This window comes from Agelaius tricolor, unplaced genomic scaffold, assembly GCF_023055355.1.
Source record: "Agelaius tricolor isolate 1412-34295 unplaced genomic scaffold, bAgeTri1.0.p SCAF_5, whole genome shotgun sequence".
NCBI classification, from domain to species: domain Eukaryota; kingdom Metazoa; phylum Chordata; class Aves; order Passeriformes; family Icteridae; genus Agelaius; species Agelaius tricolor.
The window spans coordinates 6,818,550-6,842,618 of NW_027269265.1; the positions used below are offsets into that span (position 1 = coordinate 6,818,550).

The window sequence follows — 24,069 nt, forward strand, 5'->3', positions numbered from 1 at the left end:
GCATCAGCATGATGTAAGACTAAATTTTTCTGTGCAGAGACTTCATCCTGGCACACCTGAACAGTCTGCATCACCCTCCCATATTGCACCAGAGATTCAGCTGAAGAAAGAACTTTAAAGCTCTGCAAGCACATTTCAAGAGTCATCTGTCATCTGTCATGACTCTTCCTTAACTTCTTTGGACCCTTGGCCTTTAAGTTCTCAGGAGGGAAATCATGGATACTGGAGTTTGAATGCCTAATTTAAGCTGACGTGTACCAGGTCCACAGGAGCCACAGGAGCATGGCTGATCCTCAGTGAACAAAAATCTGAACCTAAAGCTGTTTTATCTTGCCTTATGTTCAAGGCATTGCAGCTGGAGCCCTTCCCTCATCTGACTTCAGCTCTCTGAAATATCCAAGGCTGGACAGGCTCACTGCACATGCAATGCAGAAAGAATTCTTGAGGACAAGCCATAAGGTCAGTCTGGCACATGATGAATCACTCTCCAAAGATGATCTTCTTAAACCAGCTTTTGAAGAAACCTAAATGATCAGTTCCTTCTGAGGGCTAAAGGACTTCCACCCTGGCATGGATGCCAAGGGTATCACATTCTCTGTACCTCCCTACCAAAGGGCTGAAGTGCCAGTCCAGAGATCTGAGCTCAGGGAGATCAATCTCTACTGCCATTAAATCTTATACTAATTATGCTGATGGATACTCCAATGTCCTGGGCATCAGCAAAAGGTCCAAGCCAATCAAACTCATTTAATTGCAATGCAGAGATGCCAATACTTCTCAGGATAATACAGATGTAGTTTATACACCAAACTATGTTCTTGGGTTAATTTGAAGACCAATTTCCCATTGATTTCAACAGTTAAGTACATTAAAATTATTTAGCATTTAGACGAACCAAGACTGGAAGGAAAGCAGAAAACATTTACAACAATGAAAAATAAAGGCATACATTCCAAGCAGCAAAACAGTCTTCTCTAAAAACAACCATTTTTTTTCCAAACACAGACATAATAAAGGTGTAACATGCAGTTAAAAATTTGTAAGTAAATTATAAGCTGCTATATAGAAGAAAGCACACAATGGACACCAACTCTTGCTATCTAAACTGTTACCTCAGGTACTCATACCTTTTCTGTGTCAATTCCTTTAGACATGGACCAGGTTGAGACAATGTAATCCATGACTCTTTCACTAAGGCCTTTTGGGACTTGATATAATTTTAGGAAATCCCTCACATTGTTCAGCATCTCGTGGTACCGGTTGGTGTTGGCATACATTTGCTGGAAAATGGTGGTGACGTTTCCAAAAATAGTTGCATAAAGAAGAGCTGGAAAATAAAAATAAAAATTGAAAATAAATATGTACGCTCTAGTAAATGCTAATCATAATTCAAAGATAATGTCAGAGAAGTTTATGTTTTACACTCTAACATTAGACATTACAGACTTCAGAAAAGAGAAATATTCTGGTATCTCATAATACCAATGTGCTTCACTACTTCTGTTTTTGACATTATCAAATACACAGAAATGTGCCTGTCATTTTTAATAATCTTTGCTCAGACGTACTTTATAGCAGAATTCAGCTATGCATTTCCATATTGCTTTAAAACAAACAAACAAAAAAAAACCAAAACAACTGCAGCCTACAAATGGTAAGAAATAAACCACTGTGAAAGGAAAAAATGCCTTCTATCACTCAGTGCTTAATGTCTTCCCTCTACACAACCCATTTCTACCTCATTCCAGAAATCTCACTTTGTTTCAAACCAATTTACTATTGTACATCACCCCTACGTGAGAGGTGGCATTTTTAAAGCAACATGGTGTTCCCCTAAAACCTATCTAATAGAGGAACTGTACTCCTATTTCACACTGTGATATTTATGTGTCCAGCTAGAAGTCAGATGTCAAAGTTCATCACAAATACAGGATTCAAACCAAACAAAGTCACACAATGTGTAGCACAAATGAGCACAAGATTTGTGTTTAAGAAAACAGAGCAGAATGACAGCCTGCATGATGTTGCAAGGGCAGATTGTTTCCTTGCTTTTCTGATTGCTGTGTCATATCTGCAAGCTACAGAAAGATCTTTCTATACCTCTAAATCCATTCAGACATATATCAACACTTAAGAGTACAAGCATATGGATTATAAAAAAGTTTAGATGGATGAATGCCACATGACTTATTTTATTTCTTTAGCTTTCTCTGCTCTTTTGGACTTTTGCAGCAGGACAAACCTGATGAAATATCACTTCTCTTAAGTGCAACATCCCTCATCCTTTTGAACAGTTGCTGATTTATCATGCACTCATCTCATCAGGTATGTGAGGGCACAATATCCCTGATGTTAGATGTTACTGCAAATCATTATAAATGTATAGAGAAGCCCCAATTGCCCCCAAAATGTTTTTCTGCAGAAATAGAATTCCTACAACCTCTAACTACAGCTAGACTGCACCTGCAAATCCCATACCTACAACCCAGCTGGCCATGCAGACCTACCCAGAGCACACAGGCTGATTGAAAATGTGCCCTGCAAAACTGGCACAAAGAGATGCAATTCTGTCACCTGCCAGGCTGGAAACAGCTAAGGATGCCATGGTGAAATCAGCTTGTCTGAAGCAACTGGCACCTATTACCTCCTCTTGGCAGAGAGGATTTGTAGAAAAATATAAAGCCAGAGAAGAAATTCTGGGTTTATGTCTCATAATATAGGGTCCTGGAAAAGTTGTACTTAAAAAAAAAAAAGTTTCTTCAAGAAATTATGGGTAGAATAAATCATTGAATCAAGCACACAAAATCCCTGTAAACACCACCCAGCAATACCTCACTAAGCCAGAATCCACCAGACTGTGGAGTCTGCACTGACAAACTCAGCATTGTTGCTCTGTTGGAAACTAAAGCCTTCCTTTTGAATTGGAAATGGTAAAAATGGTTGATGAGTTCATCCAAATACTCCACTTCTCTCACAGGTTACTGCATGGGGGATCTTTGGCAAAGAGTTAAAGGGAACCTGCTTAGATGTTCACAGCTTTGGAGCTGTGCCTCAAAGGAATCTCCTCACTCGTGGTGCTCCCCCATGCCCACACCCTGCTGAGGGTGGTTTGCAGGTTTTGGGGGGAGAGAAGATTTTTCATAATTTACCTCTCTCTGTAAATCCTCTCTCCATCCCTCTTCCCTACATGATAACTAGAAAAGGAGGTCATTTATAAAAAGCTGATTTTATCGTTTTGCAGGCCTTGGTATGCAACAAAATTTTGGAGATGCTGACAAGCATCTAATGCTGCTGGCACCTTCAATGGGTTAAGGCTCTCCATCAATAACCCATATTGTCCATAATTAGCAAGTGAAGATTTGTCAGAGAATCTCTATTTAATGAGAAAATATTAAAGTGACAAGTGTGAGTCTTACCCTTCACCTATTAAAAAAACAAAGGCAGATAAGCACTACCAAGGGCATTTCACTTTTGCTGTATTTTAATTATTTTTGGCAGGTGGAATTGGCAGTAAAAAACATGTGCAAAAGGTTCTGAAAGGAAAGAAAATAAAATGCTCTGCCTCTCTTTACAGTTAAAGTATTTAAACAACCTCTAAAGAAATCTCTGAAGTTATTCATACACTTAAAACTCAATAGTTTGAATTTAGTCACTCCGTTTACAATAAACAGGAGAGACAAGGTTGAAGGTGAAATTGCCCAATTTTATGAAAAGACTGCTTAGGTCAAACTGCATTTATTCACCTTCTCTTTAATGACTTGAATTTCTCCAAACATTTCCTGTTATGTTCCTACAGTCATGCAACACTCATTAACTCAATTGTTCTATGTGTGTAGATCTGGAACAGTCTTCGCTAAATTTTATAGAGATAAATTTGGTGTAATGATGCAGAAATATTTTTTTCTCAGTCCTAAAGGTGAGGTAAGTGGTTCAACTGTGATTGTAGTTTCTATTTTTACTCTTAAGTGTGGAAAATCTCCCCAAAATTATATACAAGAACCCAAGTACTATATATTTTTACATATAAAATGTTATTACATTTGTACTTTTATAAAACATTTCTGAATGATTTAGCAATGGTGTTACATAAATGTTTTAGCCTATTTAAAAATAAGGAACTTTCTGGAAGAAAAAATGACTCAGACTTGCCTAAATAATCCCAAAGCATTTCAGATCTCTTATTATCCTGACTGTATGCTAAATACATCCAGATAAGAACATCTGCCTTAAGGAACTGAAGGCTTAATTGAGAGATCTGATTTTCCTTACATCCTGGAGTATTATTAATCCAAGCATATACAATGTTCCTCTAAACTGCAATTGTGAAGAAGATTAGTAAGGGGGTACCAGCCTCTTCTTCCAAATATCAGTCAACAGGACAAGTGGAAATGGCCTCAAGTTGTGCCAAGGGAGAGTTAGATTGGAAATTAGGAACAATTTCTTCACTGAAGGAGTGTCCAGCAGTGGAACAGGCTGCTCAGGGCAGTGGTGGAGTCACCATCCCTGCAGGGATTTAAGTGACATGCAGATGTGGCACTTGGGGACTTGGTTTAGTGGTGGGCTGGGCAGGGCTGGCTTAATGGTTGGACTCAATGACCACAGAGTCCAACTCAATGACCATTTGCCAACTTAAACAATTCTATGAGGCTGTGATCCTGGAAAAATATAGATTTTCATTTCTGCATGTTGAGGCTAGCTGTGACTTCTTCAACTAATTTTTGAAATTAGCTATTCCTGCAAGATTTTTAGATAAGAATTATTAAATTTCTATCATTCAGGAGAGATTAAATAAAAACTCCAATTTATATTTTTTTTGCACTGGGTTTGCACAGCCTAATTTTGGTACTGAGAGGGTGGCTTCTGTGTACACAGGGTGGCATCTGTGAGAAGCTTCTGGAAGCTTCCTCCACGTCCAGCAGAGCTAACGCCAGGCAGCTCCAGGAAAGATGTGCCACTGGCCAAGGCTGGGTCAATCAGAAATGATGGTAACAACTCTGTGGTATCATATTTAAGAATAATAAAGAAAACAAAAATAGGCATTGTACAGATGTAACTGCAGCCAGAGAAGGGTGAGAATATGTGACAGAAACAAGGTGGGTATCTGGCATCCAGACAGGCTCAAACCATAAATATAAATAGAGAGAAACCCAGTACCCAAATATCTATTTACATTTTTAGAAGCTGAGCAGTTTTCTGTTATTTCTTTCCACCTCACCTCAATACATCTGGTTAGACTGCAAAATATTTGCAGGCTCTGTTTGGTGCAACACCAGGCAGTGGCCATCTCCTACATCTCAAACAGCCTCGCTGAGATGCTGCATCAACAGCAAAAAGCTGCCACTTTCTTAACAGAAATAGCTTTCCTCAGATCCACCAACACATTTCAACCAAGTTACTACTTGGGAGAAAATAATCCTGCTAAGCCCCCTCCCCCATCAGTGTTTTATAGCACTTCTTTGATGCCAGCCCCAGCCTCCCACCTCTCCCCCTCAGGGACACTCCTGTCTGCCAGCTGTGCCAGTGAAAGCACCAACACAGCCCCGTGCTTTTACAGCTCTCCAAAAGGCCAACCCTGACTCTAAATCCTTGGCCCCATTTAAATATTTTGCTGTTAAAATACTCTCCCCCATCCCCACAATGTTTCACATCAGTGTTCAATCGCTGTTTTTCCCCATTTACAGGGAGATGCCAACACCAGAGCACACTAACTCTTACATTTTTCTTCCAAAACCATCCAAAGCATTAAAAAAAAAAAACTTTCCTCCAATTACCCCTGCAGCCAGATCACTGTATTATCCCATGGCACAATCATCCAATGTATTTATCCTCCTATAAGTGTGCATTGTCATACCCACTTTGCAGAGGAGAAGCTAATGGGCAAAGCTCTGGGTTCAGCCATGAAATTCAGCTCTGAACTCCTCACCAAAACCATCTGACTGCTGAAATCAGGGCAGAATTGCACACAGCTGTGTCTGGTCAAAAGCCCACCATGACTGCAGGTTCCAGTCTGATCCCACCAGCAGCCTGGCCCAGATGTGTGTCCTGCATTGGGTGGCATTCCTACATCCTACAGCCACACAAGGTGCACAGCTCCTCCCTGGGTCCAGCTGACATCCACCCCTGCTTCCCTGGCCCAGCAGCTTCACAGAATTCACAGAATCACTGGGCCAGTAAAAATCATTGAGTCCAACCCATGCCCCAACACCTCAAGTCAACCATGGCACCCAGTGCCACATCCAGGTTTTTTTTAAACCTTCCTGATACTACAGCAGTGCAAATCCTAAATTGAGATAATAGCGATAATAAAGATAGGCCTGTAAAATCCCTGTTAACATTGATATTTGTTTGACAAGAACTTAATGAATATTTAAATTAGATGACTATCAGTAGTAAAGTGTAGGAGCTCCCACTGTTCTTCCCCTTGCAGGGGACACTGCACAGAAGGGAGGGACAGCTGCTTTGGAGGCAGTTGGGCATTTGGCATTCCTTTTGAATATATTCTTATTAAAATGAAGGCTTTCAACTGCACTTGTATGGTCAGTCACTGATGTTTAAATGGTGAACCTGAGAGCTTTTTGGGTTTTTTCCATGAACACACTCAGCTAATGGAACATATTTACTTTAAAGCTCCAGTGCCTTGCTGCCACACAGATGTGATGACCTGACCACCTGCAATTTTGCACAGAGCTGCAAGCCAGGACTGGCTGAAATGGTATTGCAAAGCACAGTCATAAATTAAAGCCATGATTGTCCACAGATATGAGTGAGTTTGGCTTCCAGTCCTGTGGCAGTGCTGGACAAGAGCTGGAGTTGGCTAAGATCATTCAGCAGCACAGACAAGAAAATTCCTCATTTCAACCCCCTGAGGATGAGCGGTCAAGGGCTCCAAGGTCTGATGCTAAGCAGCTTCAGATCACACATTCCCTGCCCAACATGCCCTTCCACAGCCACCTCAGCTTACTAGTTTACTTTATTCTTTCACCTGAGAAACAGTGCCAGCCATCAGAAAGAGAGCCCTGCACAAGCTCGGGGGGTTTCTGTTGGATTGAATTTCCTGCATTTCTTTCCATCTGAAAGCTTTACAGGTCTTGGGACTGCCAGGGTCTGCTTCTTCCTCATCACATTAGTCAAGGGTGTTAAGCAACATATGGGAAGGCACAGCCTGAAAAATGGTGGTAATTACACCACAACAGGCAGCAGGGCAAACAGCAGTACCCTGTTAACTGAATGGTAAAAGTACCACTTTGCTTGAAAAATCCTTATTTTGCAGTGAAGAGACCTTAATTCTAGAATCTTTCCCTCTAAGAGCTCTGAAGTAAAAGGCTGATTAGGGCTTTTTTTACACATTTGATATGCAATAGAATTTGGGTTTAATGGGTCACAGCTTTTGAAGGTGACAGTTGGGGCAGGAATATTTAACTTACCACTTAGCAGAAGAGAGTGACACAAACACAGATAAGAATTAACTAGTGAAATGAGTCAAACCATTTCTTATAGTAATGCTTCATCATTCCTGTTTCTTCAAAAAGCCATCACCTCCTTACCAAATGGCACATCTAGCATTTCACACACTGCACAAAGGTAAATGGTAATTAAAACACAATCACTTCCCTAAAGTAATTACAGTGGGTGCAGGAGGAAAGTAAAGAAGAAGTTAACCAAAGTTCATGAGAATTACATTCACCAAAAATTCCAGCAACTTCTGTGCCTCTAGCACACTTTGCTCCATCCTTATTTATTATCTTCTCCATTTTGAATATTATCTCCAACATTGCCTCATTTCCATGCAAATGTCTCCAGTATTTCAGAAAAAGCTGAATTGTGTCTGTCAGACAATCATCCACTTATCACATAAATCTTTCTCTTTCCATTCTCCATCAAAAAAATAATCCCAGAGTGCTGTCCTTACTCTTGTTACTGTCCAGAACTAAGACCCAGGGATCAAAACCATCCTGAGCCTTCCTCCCTGTGCCTCAGTGTGTCAAAACTGTCACCAATAACAAGCACAGGACACAAAGGGTCTCCAGAACTACTGAACTGTAGCACAGGAACCAAAGGGATCATCTCAAAGAAAAAAGTTTCCTGAGCAAAGTTGGCAGCTGTCAGTATCCCTGTGTGAAATGACTTCACAGCTCCTTGCTGCATTTGAGCCGCGAGGCTTCTTTCTCTTGTTGATTTTTTTCCTCTTTAATACTTTTAAAGGATTTTTTTTTTTTTAGTGGGACACCAAGTCCTTGTCACATTAAGATGAACTCAGGATAGCAATGTTGCTGGAGGCAGGATGCCAGAACATCACTTGCACACTGAGAACACCACCTAAATTGCCTGTCTTGTTAAAATATAATGGAAAGTTTGTAAACACACCTTCAAAGTACTGCACTGTATGAAAAGATGCTTCCAGCTCTGTGCTCCTGGGCTCTTTTTTTATGTGTATGCCAGTGCAGAAGTTTGTGCTGTATAAATCTGTGTGCTGGTGTGGTTTAGATACTCATAGATATACATATAATATGTACATACACACATACACAGTGTAAAGGTGAATGATCATACAAGAGCAGTGGGCTCGGAATTTTGGCAGGTGCAAATTTTCCTTTCACTCTTCTAATTTGCTCATTCTTTCTAGTTCTTTAAAATCCAATTTTGTTTGTTCATTTACTTAAACGTTCGGTTTTATCTTTATACAAATAACAAGAATGGATTTGAGACAATTAAAGGAATTATTCCAGCTATAAAATCCAGGCCATGTACAGCCCTGAGAGATGTGGTAAAAACACCTGTTACCACAACAGTGAGTATTTATACAATATCTGTCTGAAAATATTAATGAGACAGAGAACAGGTAAAGCAATATTGCTTCCATTCAGTAGAACTCAGCCTGAACTCTGTGTGAAGATGGATTTTTGTGAATAATTATAGGGTATTTTTAGGAACAAAGTAAAGCTCTTAACCCTTAATATTAAAAGCTTCAAATTTGGAGATCATGTTTCCATCCTATTATTTGCAGAGTAATTCTCTGCAAATTCATAAAATGACCACAAAACTGCTTCACTCAACTCAAGAATAATATTTCTTACACATCTAAGTCATCTACAGAAGCACTTTCCCTCTAATTCTCTATCCAGCAAATTCAGCACTTCCTGACAGAGCTTAGCAAACTTTTGTATCCAAAAGTTTCCATCTGATGGTGACAGATTAGCTCTGATTAAATTTCTCTTCCCTGACATGTTTGCACTAAAACTAATGGAAAAAAAAAAAGTCTCACAAAAAGTTGAAACAATTCACCTCCAGGTTTTATAAAACTAAAACCAACCACAGCAAAACATTTTTCCTCCTGTCTTTTAATTTTAAATATTAGAAACCTGAACAATGGAAGAAAATCACATTTTGGTGCAAAAAAAAGAGCCTTAACAGCCTAAAAAAAAAGTGGAACATTCATTATCTTCACCCATACCCTCAGTTTATACTGCAATGGAATATTTTCCACAAAACCAAACCATGAGTTCCTAGCACACTGCTAGCAATAAGGGCCAATCAAAACTCCTTTTTGCCCAATTCATTAGCACCAGATTTCCATTTTATCAGCACATTTGTGCACATGACTAGTGTGAAGCCTGCTCCCCACTCCCACACTTGGGCAGAGCTCAGGGCTGGGCCTCAGCACCTCTTGTCTTTTGCTGGAATAATGCTGGTTTTGTCTAAAAAATTTCACACCAACGTTTTCAGACTTTCAAGGTGAATTAGCTTTACTCTACTTTGATTATTCACTCTGGGAACCTGTCCTCCATGGCAGTATTGATTTAGCTGTGACAGATGCTGAGCTGTCACCAATGCTGACAGCTTCTTCAGAGCTTCCTCTGTGGCTGTCTTGTAGAACAGCCAATCGCCAAGTGAAACCCAACTGTGAAAACAAGCACGTTTCCCACTTTCATACTCTATGAAATCACTTGTCCTGCTCTGTGCTGCATCCCTCTGGGAGGAGAAAAGAAGCTGGCCTCTCAATTTGGCACTCAGCACTATCAGTTAACCCTTTGTGTACTCAAAGCACATCATCCACCCCCCTGCCTGACATGTTGGTGGGACCGCGTTTGTCACAGGTCTGTGGCTTGGCAGTCACTCAGAGCTGCCACAAAACCACTTCTTACCAGGGGAGAAGGCTCTGTGGGGAAGGTGAATGTGCTTAAGGAAAAGGCTTCATTCCCTAAATGATGTTGATTTGAATTCCAGTATATTTGGGGAGTTTTTACAGCATTTCAGAGAACACCTATGGTCCTACGAAGACTCTCTGTGCTCACCTTTGCCAAGTGACACAAAGCACCCTTGTGCAGGGCAAAGTGGCAGGCAACACCCCAAAATGTTTTTGCAGTTGCATCAGAGGATCATAAAGCCAGATAGTAATAGATCTTATTTATTTATTTATTTATTTATTTATAAATGTATATGTAGAACTGGCCATCAGCACTCTGAAGGCTATAAAAAGATCTATTTTGAGGTGAAACAAGCTGTTCAAGTATTGTAATATTCACATTACCTCCACTTCTCTCCACCAGTCCCACAGCTCTGCACCATTCCCTTCTCCATACCACCAAAAATAAAAAACATTCCTGGAAACATTGCTAGCACACTGCACAAAGTCCTGTGCAAAGGTAAATGTTTGCACAGGACTAGCTAGCCATCAATACTAAAACATTGCTAGCCATCAATGTTGTCCTGGCAAAAGGGGTTTGAGAATATTCAAAAGAACAACAACAGACTGCATATACTGTCAAATTAAGAGAAAAAAAAAAAGCCTGGTTTTTCATTTTGGCATCAGTGCACATACTGCTGAACTCTCCATGACTATGTGAGACTGGAAAAGTATCTTTATTTCCTGGCAGCAGCCCCTGGAGCTCCTCTCCTCCCTGTCCAACTCCTTCTGATCAGCACTTGTTTCTACCTGATTACCTCTCTGTTTTTCTTGCTCACTATTCCAGGAAGGAGATGCTGGAATTAGATTTGCTGCATTTCCATTCCTACATTAACACTAATTTCACTGAAGTCAATGAAATTACACTGGTGTCTGGAGAGTGTCTGAGGAGAATAATTGAGTGTATTTTACCACTTTCCTTCGACTTTTTTGATGACTGTTTCATGGCATTTTAAAATGTCCCATTTCACTAAAATGCACTCACTCTGCTCTGGGATGCTGCAGTGAAGTTGCTCTGTGGGACCAAGCAGTTCTTGCTGTAAAGCTCCAGACAGTGCCTGGAGGATGCCAGGGATGGGAACACAGAGATGTGGACAGTGATAAATGTGACAAGCAGCACCACACTAACTGCTCACCCAGCCAAAACCCATCCCCTGACTGCAGCCCCCTCCAGATATTTATGAGAAGAGCTCAAGAAAGAGGGTGCAGAGTGCACTCCTGCCCTGGGCCACTCCTTTCAGGTTTCCACAAACCCAGAGAGCCCAGGGACTGCACTCACACCGACCATCTCCAACCAGAATATCCCATACCACTCCACAAATCCATTTCTGGGGTTTTTTTCCTCACCAAAACATTATTTTTTTGTGCTATTCTGCAAGTCTGGCTGCCCCAGCCTTTACACTGACCACCCTCAGCCACCCTTTCTAGAAAGTGAGTAATTGCTCCTCTCCATCTCCTCCACACCACTCTTGATTTTTAAACCATCGCCCACTCTGTGTTTGCAGCCCTCATGCCATGCCTCATTCCTGTCACCTTTCAGACACCCTTTTTAATCTTACAGCATCTTGCTGCAGAGCAGTGCAGTGTGGTGCAACAACATTAATTTCAATTGCCTGCCCAGGAATCCTATTTGCCTTTTGTTGACTGGTACTGAATATTGCACCGATATTTTCAAGGGAGTCTCAGCAGTAAGAGTCAGGTGTCATCCCTCAGTGGGAACTGCTAATTTAGAAAACATTATTGTGTAGGTATAGCTACCTCCTCATTTGTGTGCACTGACACTGAATTTGATCAGTCCTTTTCACAATTCTGTGGTGGGGATTGCTGGACCAAACCAGAAATCCTGATTTCAGATTTCAGCAGACCTGCAGCACAAGGGAGTTTTCTCCTATGCTTCTCCTGAACTAAGTTGTCTACTAAGCTGCATTTAAATACAACTATGAGTTAAAAATAGAAGTCTGTGCAAAATTTAATAGTTTTAATTTTTTTTAGGTTTATGCCAGTATCACAGCTTAGGTCACAATAATTGGGAAGATTTTATCATCTTTCTACTACAAGCAGGACTATTTCCCAGAGCAGGACAAAGCTGTTCTTGGATGTTACCCAAGAGTGACTAAGCCAACCCTGAAAGTCCAGTGAAAATAAACGAGAGATTTGACAGAATAAAAATACCAAGATTTGACCCAACAGTTATAACAGTTATGGGATGGGATATCTCTCAAGCATTAACTCTTTAGCAGCAGGAGAAAGCATGAATTTCTAAAAGACACGTCCAGCCCTCCAGTCTGGTAGCCTGAATGTGCCATTAACACTGAACATCTTGTTCTCTTTACTCACACACCAGTGAGATCAGCCACAAATGAGGAGGTTCATTTCACTGGCCTTGATGCCTTTGACATATTTGTTCACATGTTAAGAGCTGAGACAATGACTGCAGGGCCTCTCCCCCCAGTCATTTTGCCACCCTCAGTTGTTTCTCAGCTGTTGCAAGGCACTCACAGCTCACGTGTGCCAATAATGTCCTTTTTTAGAGACAATGACATCTGAAATTACATACAAAACAGGCCTTGCACATGGAATGGGGAGTTTGACAATACATTCGTGGTTTTTGTGTGCTTCTAAACACCTGCAAATATCACTCACGTTGAGCTGTCCTACCACCAACTACTTCTGTAAGAAACTGCTGCAAGTTTGAGTCTTCAAACCTCAGGAAAATGATATTCAAGAACCCACCTATTAGCACATCTCTTCAGGCTTCCAGCCTGCTTCTCCTCAAGCCCTTGCAGTATAGTACATTAATTTTATACTGAACTATTAATTGCAGTTGACTTTGCAAAGCTCTTTTCTTTACATTTTTTATTCAGTTTCGCAAACCCAATCCCAAAGGAGTTCATCTTATTCCCCACAGTTGTTTGATCAAATTGCAAATATTTCCTTTAATCTTTTCAGGCATTCAGATTTATTAACTATGGAGCAGAGCCTCTTCATCTCCTCTACTGATGGTCTGGGAGAAACAATCTTTCACATATTTCTCATTTTATGCAAGTGCTTGTTCCTGCGAGCACATATTAGTAATCATAACATTAAAACACTTTTACCTAACCTAAATAAAAACAGTTTGAACTAAATTTGCAAGCTAACCTGCTTTAGTTCTTAATGATATTAATCTGAAGTCATTTTTCCCAGAGGTTGTGGTCCATAATTCACTGAGGTCAATAAAAAGTAGCTGCTGATGTTAGTGAGTTTTAGGGCTGGCAATAAACATGTAGGAGTGTATTTTCCTTTGAGAAACTGTATGAGAAATTTCCCAAAGACAGGAGAAAAGGCCTTTGGGACACAATTTTAATTTTCTTCATGTCTATTCATAGTTAGAATTAGGAATAATAACAATCATCATCATCATTTCACAGTCACTTCACATTTCTCATTAATACATACATTTTACAAAGAAAGGTAAATTATTCAATTTTGTTCCATACTTAAACATTTATGATTAAGTTCCACACTTACTCATTCATGTCAATTGTCCCTGTTCTATTTTTCATTAGGAAATTCAGAATGAAATATTTTATAAAATTGAGACGTGCAGTCTTGGTTTTAAAAATTACTATTTCCCACTTCATTATTTTGCTGCTTTTATTCTGTGAAAGAGGATAAGCTTTAGCAAAAAAAAAAAAACAAAAAAAAACCTTAGCCTGAGTCTTAGTCTGAATTAGTAACTGCAGAAGACCTTCTAAAGTCAAAGCAGAAGTCAAATGTCCTATTTTTTTTCAATATGTTCTACTTTTCCAACATCCAAGTAAAGATTTTTTTATAATAAATTAAGATTTCCTCCCATTTTTCCAGCAGAAAAACCAAGGGAAGGATTTTTTTTAATTTCACTGTAGTGTGAAAAGAAAAATCTGAATAGCAGAGTAAGAGAATGGTCAAGAGAGGACTTTTCAGTTTTCTGGAAAACAGGGACATATTAGTTCAGATGTTAAAAGAAAAACCCTTGTGTATATCAATTCTTTTCCTCAAAATACATAATTAAGAATAAGAATAAAATTTCAACAAAACTGAGGATTTTCCCAAACACTTCTTATTTTATCTGAGTAAGTGAAAAAAAAAACTTGTGGTGGAAACTATCTCATTAACTCCCCTCATTTCTCCCTCCTCTCTACATCTGCCTTCAGCCTCTCATGAATTCTTCCAGAAGTGATATAGCTTATTTTTTATTTTGTTTAGTAGCTCAACTGCCTCCCACCTGACATGACTCTAAGCTGTTTTTCTTCATTTTACTCAATGTTGTTCATAATTATTTAGCCTAATTGATAGGATGCCTCCTCTGGGTAGAGCTGGTTGCCATGACACTGTAAGAAATTACTCCATATTTCTCCATTCCTGGATCTTCCTGAAGAATTTATGCAGAACATCTTCACCAGCTCCCTACCTTCGCACACATCCATAAAAAATAATTAATGAGCTAATCCTTGCAGGCAGATTTCACTGGAATAATGGGGCTAAAATTGGGGGTGGTTTTTTGTAAAGCCTTCTTCTGCTGATAGTAACCAAGACTGCACAGCTTTATGCAATCACAGAATTGTTTAGGTTGGAGAAGACCTTTGAGATCGTTGAGTCCAACTCTTCACCCAACACTGCAAGGCCACCATTAAACCCCAAGTGCCACGTTCACATCTATTTCAAATCCTACCAGGGATGGAGACTCCACCATTATCAGGACCCAGGACATCCCTCTGGCTGTCAGGGCCTCAGCGACCCTGGCACAGAGCCCAAGATGCCTGTGTGGTTTTGATTATGACCCATGGAGCAAGTTACCAACCTTAGATGAAGATCTGCAAGCCACAACAAATTAAGTAGGATGATAGTGAATTTATCACAAGGTGAAAATTAGATTTTGGGGTTTTTTTAGAATGGAGGTTCAGGCAGCAAGATGGAGGGATCTGGGCATGTCCAGCCTTTCTCCTTCTTCTTCTTCTTGGCCTCCATCTTCTGCTGTGATGTTGGCACTTTTAGATTGGTTTAGAGTAGAAGCTCACTGTCTAACATAGGTGATAGGTATTGGAAAGTAATTGTAAACATTGTACATGTAGTTTTTAGTATAAAGACATAAACACTGCCCCAGGGCCAGGCAGAGTGCCTGGACTGTTGCTGAGCTATCTCGGCAGGACAGGAGAAGGAATTTTACAGATAAGGAACAATAAACAACCTTGAGACAGAGAAATGAAGAGCCCTGACTCCTTCTTCAAGCACTGGGCTGGGAAAAGAGACTTTCTAACATTTCCCGGGGTCACTCTGACCAGCGAGAGACCCCGAAACACCACGGCCCTGGGCAGCCTGTGCCAGTGCTTGACAAACCCTTCCATGAAGAAATTATTCCTAGTATTCAATTTAAACCTCTCCTGGAGCAACTGGACACCATTTCCTTTTCTCCCATCACCTTTTACCCAGGAGCAGAGCCCAATCCCCACCTGGCTGTATCCTCCTATCAGGGAGTTGTACAGAGTGATGAGCTCTTCCCTTGAACCTGCTTTTCTCCAGGCTAAACACCCCCAGCTCCCTCAGCTGCTCCTCATCTGACTTGTGCTCCAGACCCTTCCCCAGCTCTGTTCCCTTCTCTGCATGTGCTCCAGCCCCTCCACATCCATCTTGTCATGAGGGCCCCAAAATTGGACACAGGATTTGAGGTGCAGCCTCAGCAGTGCCCAGCACAGGGGGACAATCACTGCCTGGTCCTGCTGGCCACACTGCTGCTGGTGCAATCCAGGATGTGGAGGGACATAGGCCATGCTTGATGTGACAAGCCAAGGGCACCCAGAGGAAGGCAACAAGCAATGAGGTGGCACAGCACCATCAGCATGAGGCAGCTGATGGGGATATGGTTTAGGAGACAAGCTGGGTGACAGCTGAGTGCTTTTGCAAAGACCCCTCGCCATTCACATCAATTAAAAACATGGAAGGAAGAAAATGCAGTTTTCAGTACACAGATGCCTAAGAAGATGGAGCCTCACCCTAAAGGGTCAGGCAAGCTTCCTGAATTTCCAGCAATGTGATTTAAGACAGTGCATTTCAGAGCAGACATGAATAGCTGAGTTGATTTTCAGAGCTCTGCAGCTCTTGAGGAGCTGTACGGCTACAGAAAAAGGTTCACCTTGAGAGGAGTTCCTGCAAAGAGTAGGAGCACAGCCAGGAGCTCCAGACTAATTTGACATCCTAATTAGAAGGGTGGTCCTTGGTACAAGTTCCCCTCAATTCTGACAACCCCAACCCCTCCTGCCTGGCCCCTATATCACTCCAAACTTTAATCCCAATTTTCTCACAACCTCCTCTACCTCCTGACCCAGACCTTTCCAACCAGGAAAACATAATTAGAAAATTAATTTGAAAACATGAAATGAAGCCAAAGCATGTTAAGTACACCCCAAGCAACATTCACAGCTCAATCCCTACAGTCCCTTTTGGCCTGGCTTTGGACAGTAATCACACTGCTGATATTCCAACCCTCTGGGCAATTATGAACAGTTTAGAGGACCACAGTTTGTATCTGAGGCAGTCAGAAATGCACAGCATGGACATAGTGCATTTGTCCTTGTGAATGTCTCTAGCAAAACAGAATATTAACTATATTCATTATTTTTACTTACACACACCACTGCAGTTGTGGTACTGCTCTTCAAAACTATGCACTCAATACTGCAGAAATTATACAGATTGGGGATAGCCAAGCTTTGCGCGGTAAGAAAAAAATCCATTTATTTTCATTTGTACATTACTAAGAAACTTGCTGAGCAAAACCTGCTTTTATTGTTGTTGATGAAGATTCATTCACAAGGCTAGGATAAAAAGCTAATGAAAACTTAAGGAAAAAGTCAAATAACAAAACTGTATCTGAAGTCCTTCATGTTATCTCCCTTTCACACTTCAGAAGGCATAAGGCTTTTATGAAATTCCATTCTTTTAATTATTATTTGGGGCAGATTCACGCCAGATTTGATAACTGATTTCTTCAGCTAATATATTTATTTTAATTTGTGAAACATTTCTGAGTGCTGCAACCAAAGTAACAGCAAATTAAAATTCTCAAAAGCTACAATTTACTGACAGTAATTACTAAGAGCTTGCCCATCTCCCGTCTCATTTACACAAAATGAATTTACAGTCCATTTCCAGGTTCCTCCCCTACAAGCAGTCAGCCAACAGCAAGTATTTCAAAGAATATAGACTCAGAGGGACTGTGTGGAGGGTGAGAAATGATCCTTTTGACCCTGCTCAGAGCCCACAGATAATTTAAGCAAACCTGTGTCTACCCCATAAATCTCCTGCCACAAGAAGACATGGAGCCATTAATTGCTCCATAATTTGATAAGTAAAATAAATTAATGTCACCAAGACATTAATGAAGCACATATGGCAAAGCATGTCCCCTCATGGTCTCCTAATTAATAGGTACCATATATATTTTTATATTTGCCTTTGCCATCCCCCTCAAAAATATGTAGAGATTGATATGGCTCAGATTTTCTTCTTCCCAGGACGCTTTGATTTTGAGTCCAAATGGGAAAGAAAGAATAATTTTTAGATTTAAAAACTGTGGGCAGGTGGGGTTGGGTTATGGTGATAGGAATTAAATTTAAATTGGTTTTGCACTATTTTATATTCCACTAGGTAACATGAGACAATAAAAATCTCAAAGTTAAGGATGGTTAATGACAAAATTGATAGGTCAGTTTGTCCCATATGGAATTTACCAGTTCATAATGGAATGAAGGGGACACGGAGTGCTAACAAGGTTTTTAAAGATATTTTGGCAAGATCAGTTAAATGCCTCCTTTTTTGACAAATTAGCTTCTTCGATTGAAATAATATTCTCCTTCAAAGATTTTAACTGGCTTTAATTATCTCCCGATTTGTTTCATAGGAAGGGATTTCTGCAATGCTCCAATGGTATTTGCATTCAGAGCATTCAGACTCACAAGGGCCACACTGAATATCTGTGTATTGAAACTCATGAGGATGTTCAGGCCAGTTGCCACTGTGGCACAGTCCAGTACTAAATTACTCCAAGCAATTTGAAAGCAATTGTTCATCCAGTACCTTGATTTTTCTTAATTAGTGGAAGAAGAAAACTCTTCTCTTTTTGATCTCAGATCCTCACATGGGCTGAGATGACATCTGGGAAAGGCTACTGAGCACATTTACCATGACTGATCCCCACATGATATTTTTCACTTTCCTTCAGAGAAAAATAAAAAATAGCACTTCTCAGTGCCAACTTCTAAAAATACACAGCACAGTCTTTCAGAAGCAAGTCTATTTCTCAGTGTGTTTCACCTACTTTATTTCAAATAGAAACTGAATCATTAAAACTCCTCTTTGTTACAATCATGGCAGGGGCAAGCACACCTGTCCACAGAGGAGCAGTGGCTTTGTCCTCTGCATGGATCTAAAAGATGACTTAATGCTGTCACTGTCACTGATGAACTGGAGGCTCTGGAGGCTGTTCACCAGCTCTTTGTATCCAGCAGTTGGTCAGAGAAAAGAACATTACCCAGCACTTTCTTTTCCTAACTAAAAATAATTTTTAACAGGTTCTAAATTTATGGGCTTTACATTTAAATGACAAAAAGACAAGAAGAATCTGTATTAAGTGTAATGTCTTCTATTCAGAGAAGAGTGACAATAGACGTTCTGGAGGAAAAAAAAGTTACATAAAACTGGAATCAGAAGAATCAAACTCCAGTGATTGCAGCAGTCCTTCCCTAAGAGCTGACAGAACTTTTAAACAGTCCCTGGCTGGGAAGGGAAAGGAAGGGGATGGAAAAGGGTGAAAGATGAGGAAGGAGGACTGAGGCTAGACTGAAAATATTTAATATTTTTTCCTGTTGTTGGTAGTAACGGTTTTAGAATCTTTTTACCTTCGCTACATGAACTTTTCATGATCCATTCAAAATCGATACAGAAAAGCTGCCACCTATTTTGAGAACCCAAAAAGTGTCTGTATCCTGACAGTTTGACATTATCTGCATTGTTGGAGGTGCTGAATTAACACCGCTGACAACAAAACCTCCTGACTGACTCCTTTGCCCCAGGCAACTCCAGAGACGTTTCTGGGAGTTGTGTATTGATTTTAGCACCGGCAGAGGTAAAGAGGAAATGAAAGGGAAAAGGCAAAAGAATTTAGATAGTGCTTTGCTTTGCTAGCCAAGCACTATTCCTGACTGAGAAAAGACATGACAAACTGGGTGATCAAAGATTTTAAGAAGTCAGCTGCACTGCGATGGCAAACACAGGTGCAATCTTCTCCTCTCTACCCGTATCCACAACAAGCACCTGACCGTGGTTATTTTAAGCTGCCTGTTTTCAGCTTTTTTTCTCAAGAAACGTACTATAGCTGCTGCTTTTCCCACAAATAGCAGTAAACATGCAGTGAAAGGCATTTGACAAATAAAAGCCTATTACTTATGCAAAAAGTATACCTTTTTAAAAAAAGGCAAAACATTATCTTCATTTTCTCCCTTCTTCGTAAGGAGTATAAAATGGCTACGGTGTTCTCAGATGTTTTTCAATTGCTTGTTAATGTACTCAACTGTTTTTGCAAAAGTTGAAAAATAAAGCTTTCAAAAGTAGGAAGCATTTGCACAAAAAACACCATCTTGATAATTTGATTTTTTCCAAGAAGCAGGCTTTTTTTAAGTCTTTTAAAATACCAATTTTGGAAGAAGCACTCCATTTAAAAAAATTTACTTTTTCTCCTAATGCAATTATGTAATTGTATTAAATGCTCTTAGTCACAGAATTTTTTTTTTAAAAAAAGAACCAGGGGCAGGGTACTGCAGGCAAAACTGGTCTGTACAGGCAGCTTTGCTGTGATGCCAGAGCATTTCAGCATAAACATTCAGGATGCAGAATTTCACTTGGATGAGTGCCGTGCAAAGTGAAAACTGAATCATTGTTAGGGTCTTTGGACAGCGTGGAACAGATCCAGAGCAAAAACAGAAGCAGAAAACAAACTTTAAGAAAATTCTGATGCCTGCATCATTGTGTTGCAATAAGGACTAACCCTGGAATTACTCAGAACCATCAGCTGCTTCTCTTTTTAATCTAAATATTCCCGAGTCACCTTGAATGTTGCTTTTCTGCAGAGACTGAGAGACTCAGCAAAGATGCAGGAGGGACCAGGCAGAAGGACCTGCAGTCAGTGGAGGTTGCTGAAAACTCAGAGGATGTGGGAAAGGGCTCAGAAGAGTGGCCAGGCTTGGTCCTAGATGAGTGAGTTCACCTGGGGAAGAAACAGGCAGGAGCCCAGGGCAGGAAGAGGGATAAGGCAGAAAGGTGACCTGGAACCTCTAGAGGGTGAATGATGAGGGACTGAAACCCCTCAGCCCAGAGATGGTTCTTCAGGGAGATTTTCCTAGGGAAACAGATGCCCAGCTCCCCCTCAGGACCCAGGGGAGGGCAGTGACTCTGCCATGGGGAATCACCCCTGGCTCAAAGAGCAGCTCCTGACTCCAGCTGCCCTTGTGGGGCTGGGTCCCAGATGGGCACAGCATCCTGGCAGCCACCCTGCCTTATAACCTTCTGCTCATGGGATTCCCAGCATTTAAATACTCACTGCGTTCAACAAGAAATCCACTAAACCTTGAACTCATTTGGCCATTTCCATAGTTCTGCCCCATGCTCCCATGCAGGAGGCAGGGAAAAGGCTCCTTTCCCTGGACAGAATTTATAAGGTTTGTAGCCTCAGCCAGTGCTTTGAGGATTTGACATGGTGGGGCATTTTTGTAACCTCTGGTGTTCATCCTGCAAAACAAATCCTTGGAGAAAATCCTGTGGATCCAGTTTAGCTGTCCACATTCAGTCACCCTTGAAAGTGGGTATTTATTTTTGTCTTCAGATAACACTCCAAAGCTAGTTTCCTTTCACTAATACATCTCTATTAAATTTCTCTGCTAATTAAAGAAGTCAAGGCTATAGCTAAGGAATTGAAAAGTACTCTAATGGAATTACTACTCTGAGGTGGCTTGAATGTCATAATTTCCTTCTCCAAACATAGCAAAATCTTGACAATCACCTTAAAGACAAAGAGCAAGAATAAATGCTGCTGGCTTTTTCAGGGGAAATATCATTATGGATATTAACACCTTCTGTGGTAACAGTAATACAGGCATTAAATATAGCAGCCTCAGTGACTGAAATGCCTGTAAAGCATCTGCCACAAGATAAAGCATAGAGAAAACTCTGGGCTGAGAACCACCCTGGAAAACTGCAATTAAAAATCTCCAGCGTAACTAAGCTATGGCTTCCATCAGACTACAAACACAGTCCATTTCAACTCTTCTTCGTATTTAAGAAATTATTATCTAAACTACTCTAACATCAGATTATGCAGCATTTGTGGTTTTGTCATAATATCAAAGCTTCTTCTCGCTGCAATATTTCTATAAAATAGGGATTCAGTCTTTGCACTATCACATCATCTTAGGGAAGAGCTTAAATGATCCCTCAGCTTAACCCAGTGAACAAGGACAGGTTAAAGAGCCAGGCCTGTCTAATATCAGGTCTCTTGTCTTTCACACCACTGCTTCTGCATTTAACAAATGAAACACAACTAAGACCAACACAAAAATGTAGGGTGCACTGACATTCTTGGTTTTGGGGAGTTTTTCCAAGGGTTTTTTGCATTACAGCTCTTCCAATGTATCATCTTTGAGAGTCAATGTACTGTCAGGTATTTAATGTTTACATTGCAAAGGCTGCTCAGTGCATACACAGCTGGCATTTAATTTTTTAAAAAGAGGATGGAAATAAAAACAGGAGAGGTGGAAGAATAGCAGACAAAAATCTTCTCTTTAATTAAAACCAGTGGTATTTAAATAATAATTGGGATGATAATTTGCACTGATGAATTTTACCCCAAGTCAGGCAAGACTAAGAAACAGAGTCATTGGGATAAAAAGGAAGAAGAGGATGTTCAGGAACAAATTTGACAATCCATTTCCTCCTCTTTTTTGTTTGATACTCTTGATGAACATCTTGTCAGCAGTTTTAATATGTACCTCTAGAGCTGATCAAAAGCTGGGATAAGCAAATGGAGAAGTTGCAAAGCAGTAATCTGTGGATTTTCCAGCAAAGTGAGAGTAAAAAATAAACCAGCATTTGAAAAATACCTTCCTGCTGTCAGTAGGAATAATTGCTTAGCAGTAGTTGAGCATCAAACCCCAAATTTACTCACATTAACCTTTTCTCCCCTACATCTTCTACAGAAGGTGGAAGAAAAGCCAGATCTTCACAGGGCCCAGAAAATAAATTACTGCAATGCTGAGCTGCAGGCTATCCTGAAAACCAGTTCTAGGCCACAGCTGCACAACAGCACATCCCTGCAGAGCTGCTGCTGTGGATGCTGGGAGCCATTGCCAGCCTCCTGCACTCACTCTGCCCTTGGAAAATCAACCCTGAGTATCAACCCTGAGTATCAAGGGTGTCACAGGACCTCCAAGCCTTAGTGTGCTTGCCAGCCTTTGGACTCACCACAGACAAACACAAAGCAACTTCCAAATCAAACTTACAAATAGCAGGATCATTTCCACACAGTGAAAGACAGAAGGAAACAAAATAAAGAAAGGGATTGAGCACTCAAAGTGGCAGAATGTAAATAGCAGATGGTTTTACATAAGTGGCAAAAAGGGAAAAGTAAAGGAAAAACCCAAACCTTCATTAAAGGGGCAAAAATATTGTAGATTGAAGTCTCATTTTAAAAATTGATGCATCCTGGGAAGCTGAAAAGCTCAAAAGGAGAGAAATTTTAGGATGTACAGGCTTTCATCTCTCCATCCTCAGCCTCTGCTCAGTGCTGGCCAGTAAATCCATATTCCTGGCTGGGTTCAAATACAGGCACAGCACACTCAAACCCAAACCTTCCTGGTACTCTCTGAGCCTCAACATCTGACTCCTCATTGCAAATCTTCCTAACTCAGATCCTCCCAGAGGACACTGCTGCAATAATATGATAATCACATTCACAAGACTCATCACAGGAGCAGTTTAACGTTCATCTAAGCCAATGATACCCCTGGTAAGGTAACTTGCCACTGCTTGCCAACATTTCCTGCCCTAAATGTCCCACAATAACTTCTGAGATCAGAAATCACTGGTTGTCCCTTGGAATGTTTTTGGGTATGTGTATAAAAGCATTTTCTAATTCTCTTCCCACCATGTCAGCCTTTAATCAGAAACAAGGTAAGAAGGCACTGTACCAGATTCAAAGATGTGCTTACACAAAACTTCACTCAACTTGGAGCCCTGGAGTGGAATTAGCAAAGGGATTAAAACCATGAGGTTGAGCAACAAGATTTCTGATGGAATTAGGATCCTGAGGTAAAGGAATAAACTTCTTGAGGAGGAGGAGAAAGGGCCTTGAAATTCCCCACTGCATTCTCCAAGCAGAAGATGCTGTCCTTCTTTTTCCCTCTTTCCCCACTGCTTTTTTTTTTTCAGGCTAATAAAAGAACCGACAGACTAAAAGCTCAGAACATTTCAATCTGACTATGTTGATTGCTTCACTTATGGAAATTTTAGAATTGAAATGCACTTATTTTATTATAAACAAAATTATGCACTGTCCTTTCTATGAAGGCACTACCACTGCAAACAAGCCCCTTGCACAGAACAACCATTCCAGTTTCATCCAGGTCACTACTGACACTCCAAAGTCTGGGCCCTTTTATTTCCATGAGGTCTGGATGAGGAAAACCACACTTCTCTGCCATTTTTCCCTTGGACCATCTCTGCCTGTAGTTTTTCTCATCCTTTGCTGAGGTGACATCTCAGGGATCTGCATAAAACACACAGAAACAAGCTCTGCCAATGCAACCACTGGAAGGAGGAGG

General features: G+C 40.5%; 1 protein-coding gene across 1 annotated transcript in view; it reads right to left on the bottom strand.

The window, feature by feature from the left end:
* Window positions 1-24,069, bottom strand: part of KCNH5 (potassium voltage-gated channel subfamily H member 5) — a 162,371-nt gene that overhangs the window by 60,691 nt on the left and 77,611 nt on the right. The window contains exon 8 of the mRNA XM_071426250.1: window positions 1,128-1,327. Coding sequence (XP_071282351.1) covers window positions 1,128-1,327 — 200 coding nt within the window. The remainder of the gene's footprint in view (window positions 1-1,127; window positions 1,328-24,069) is intronic.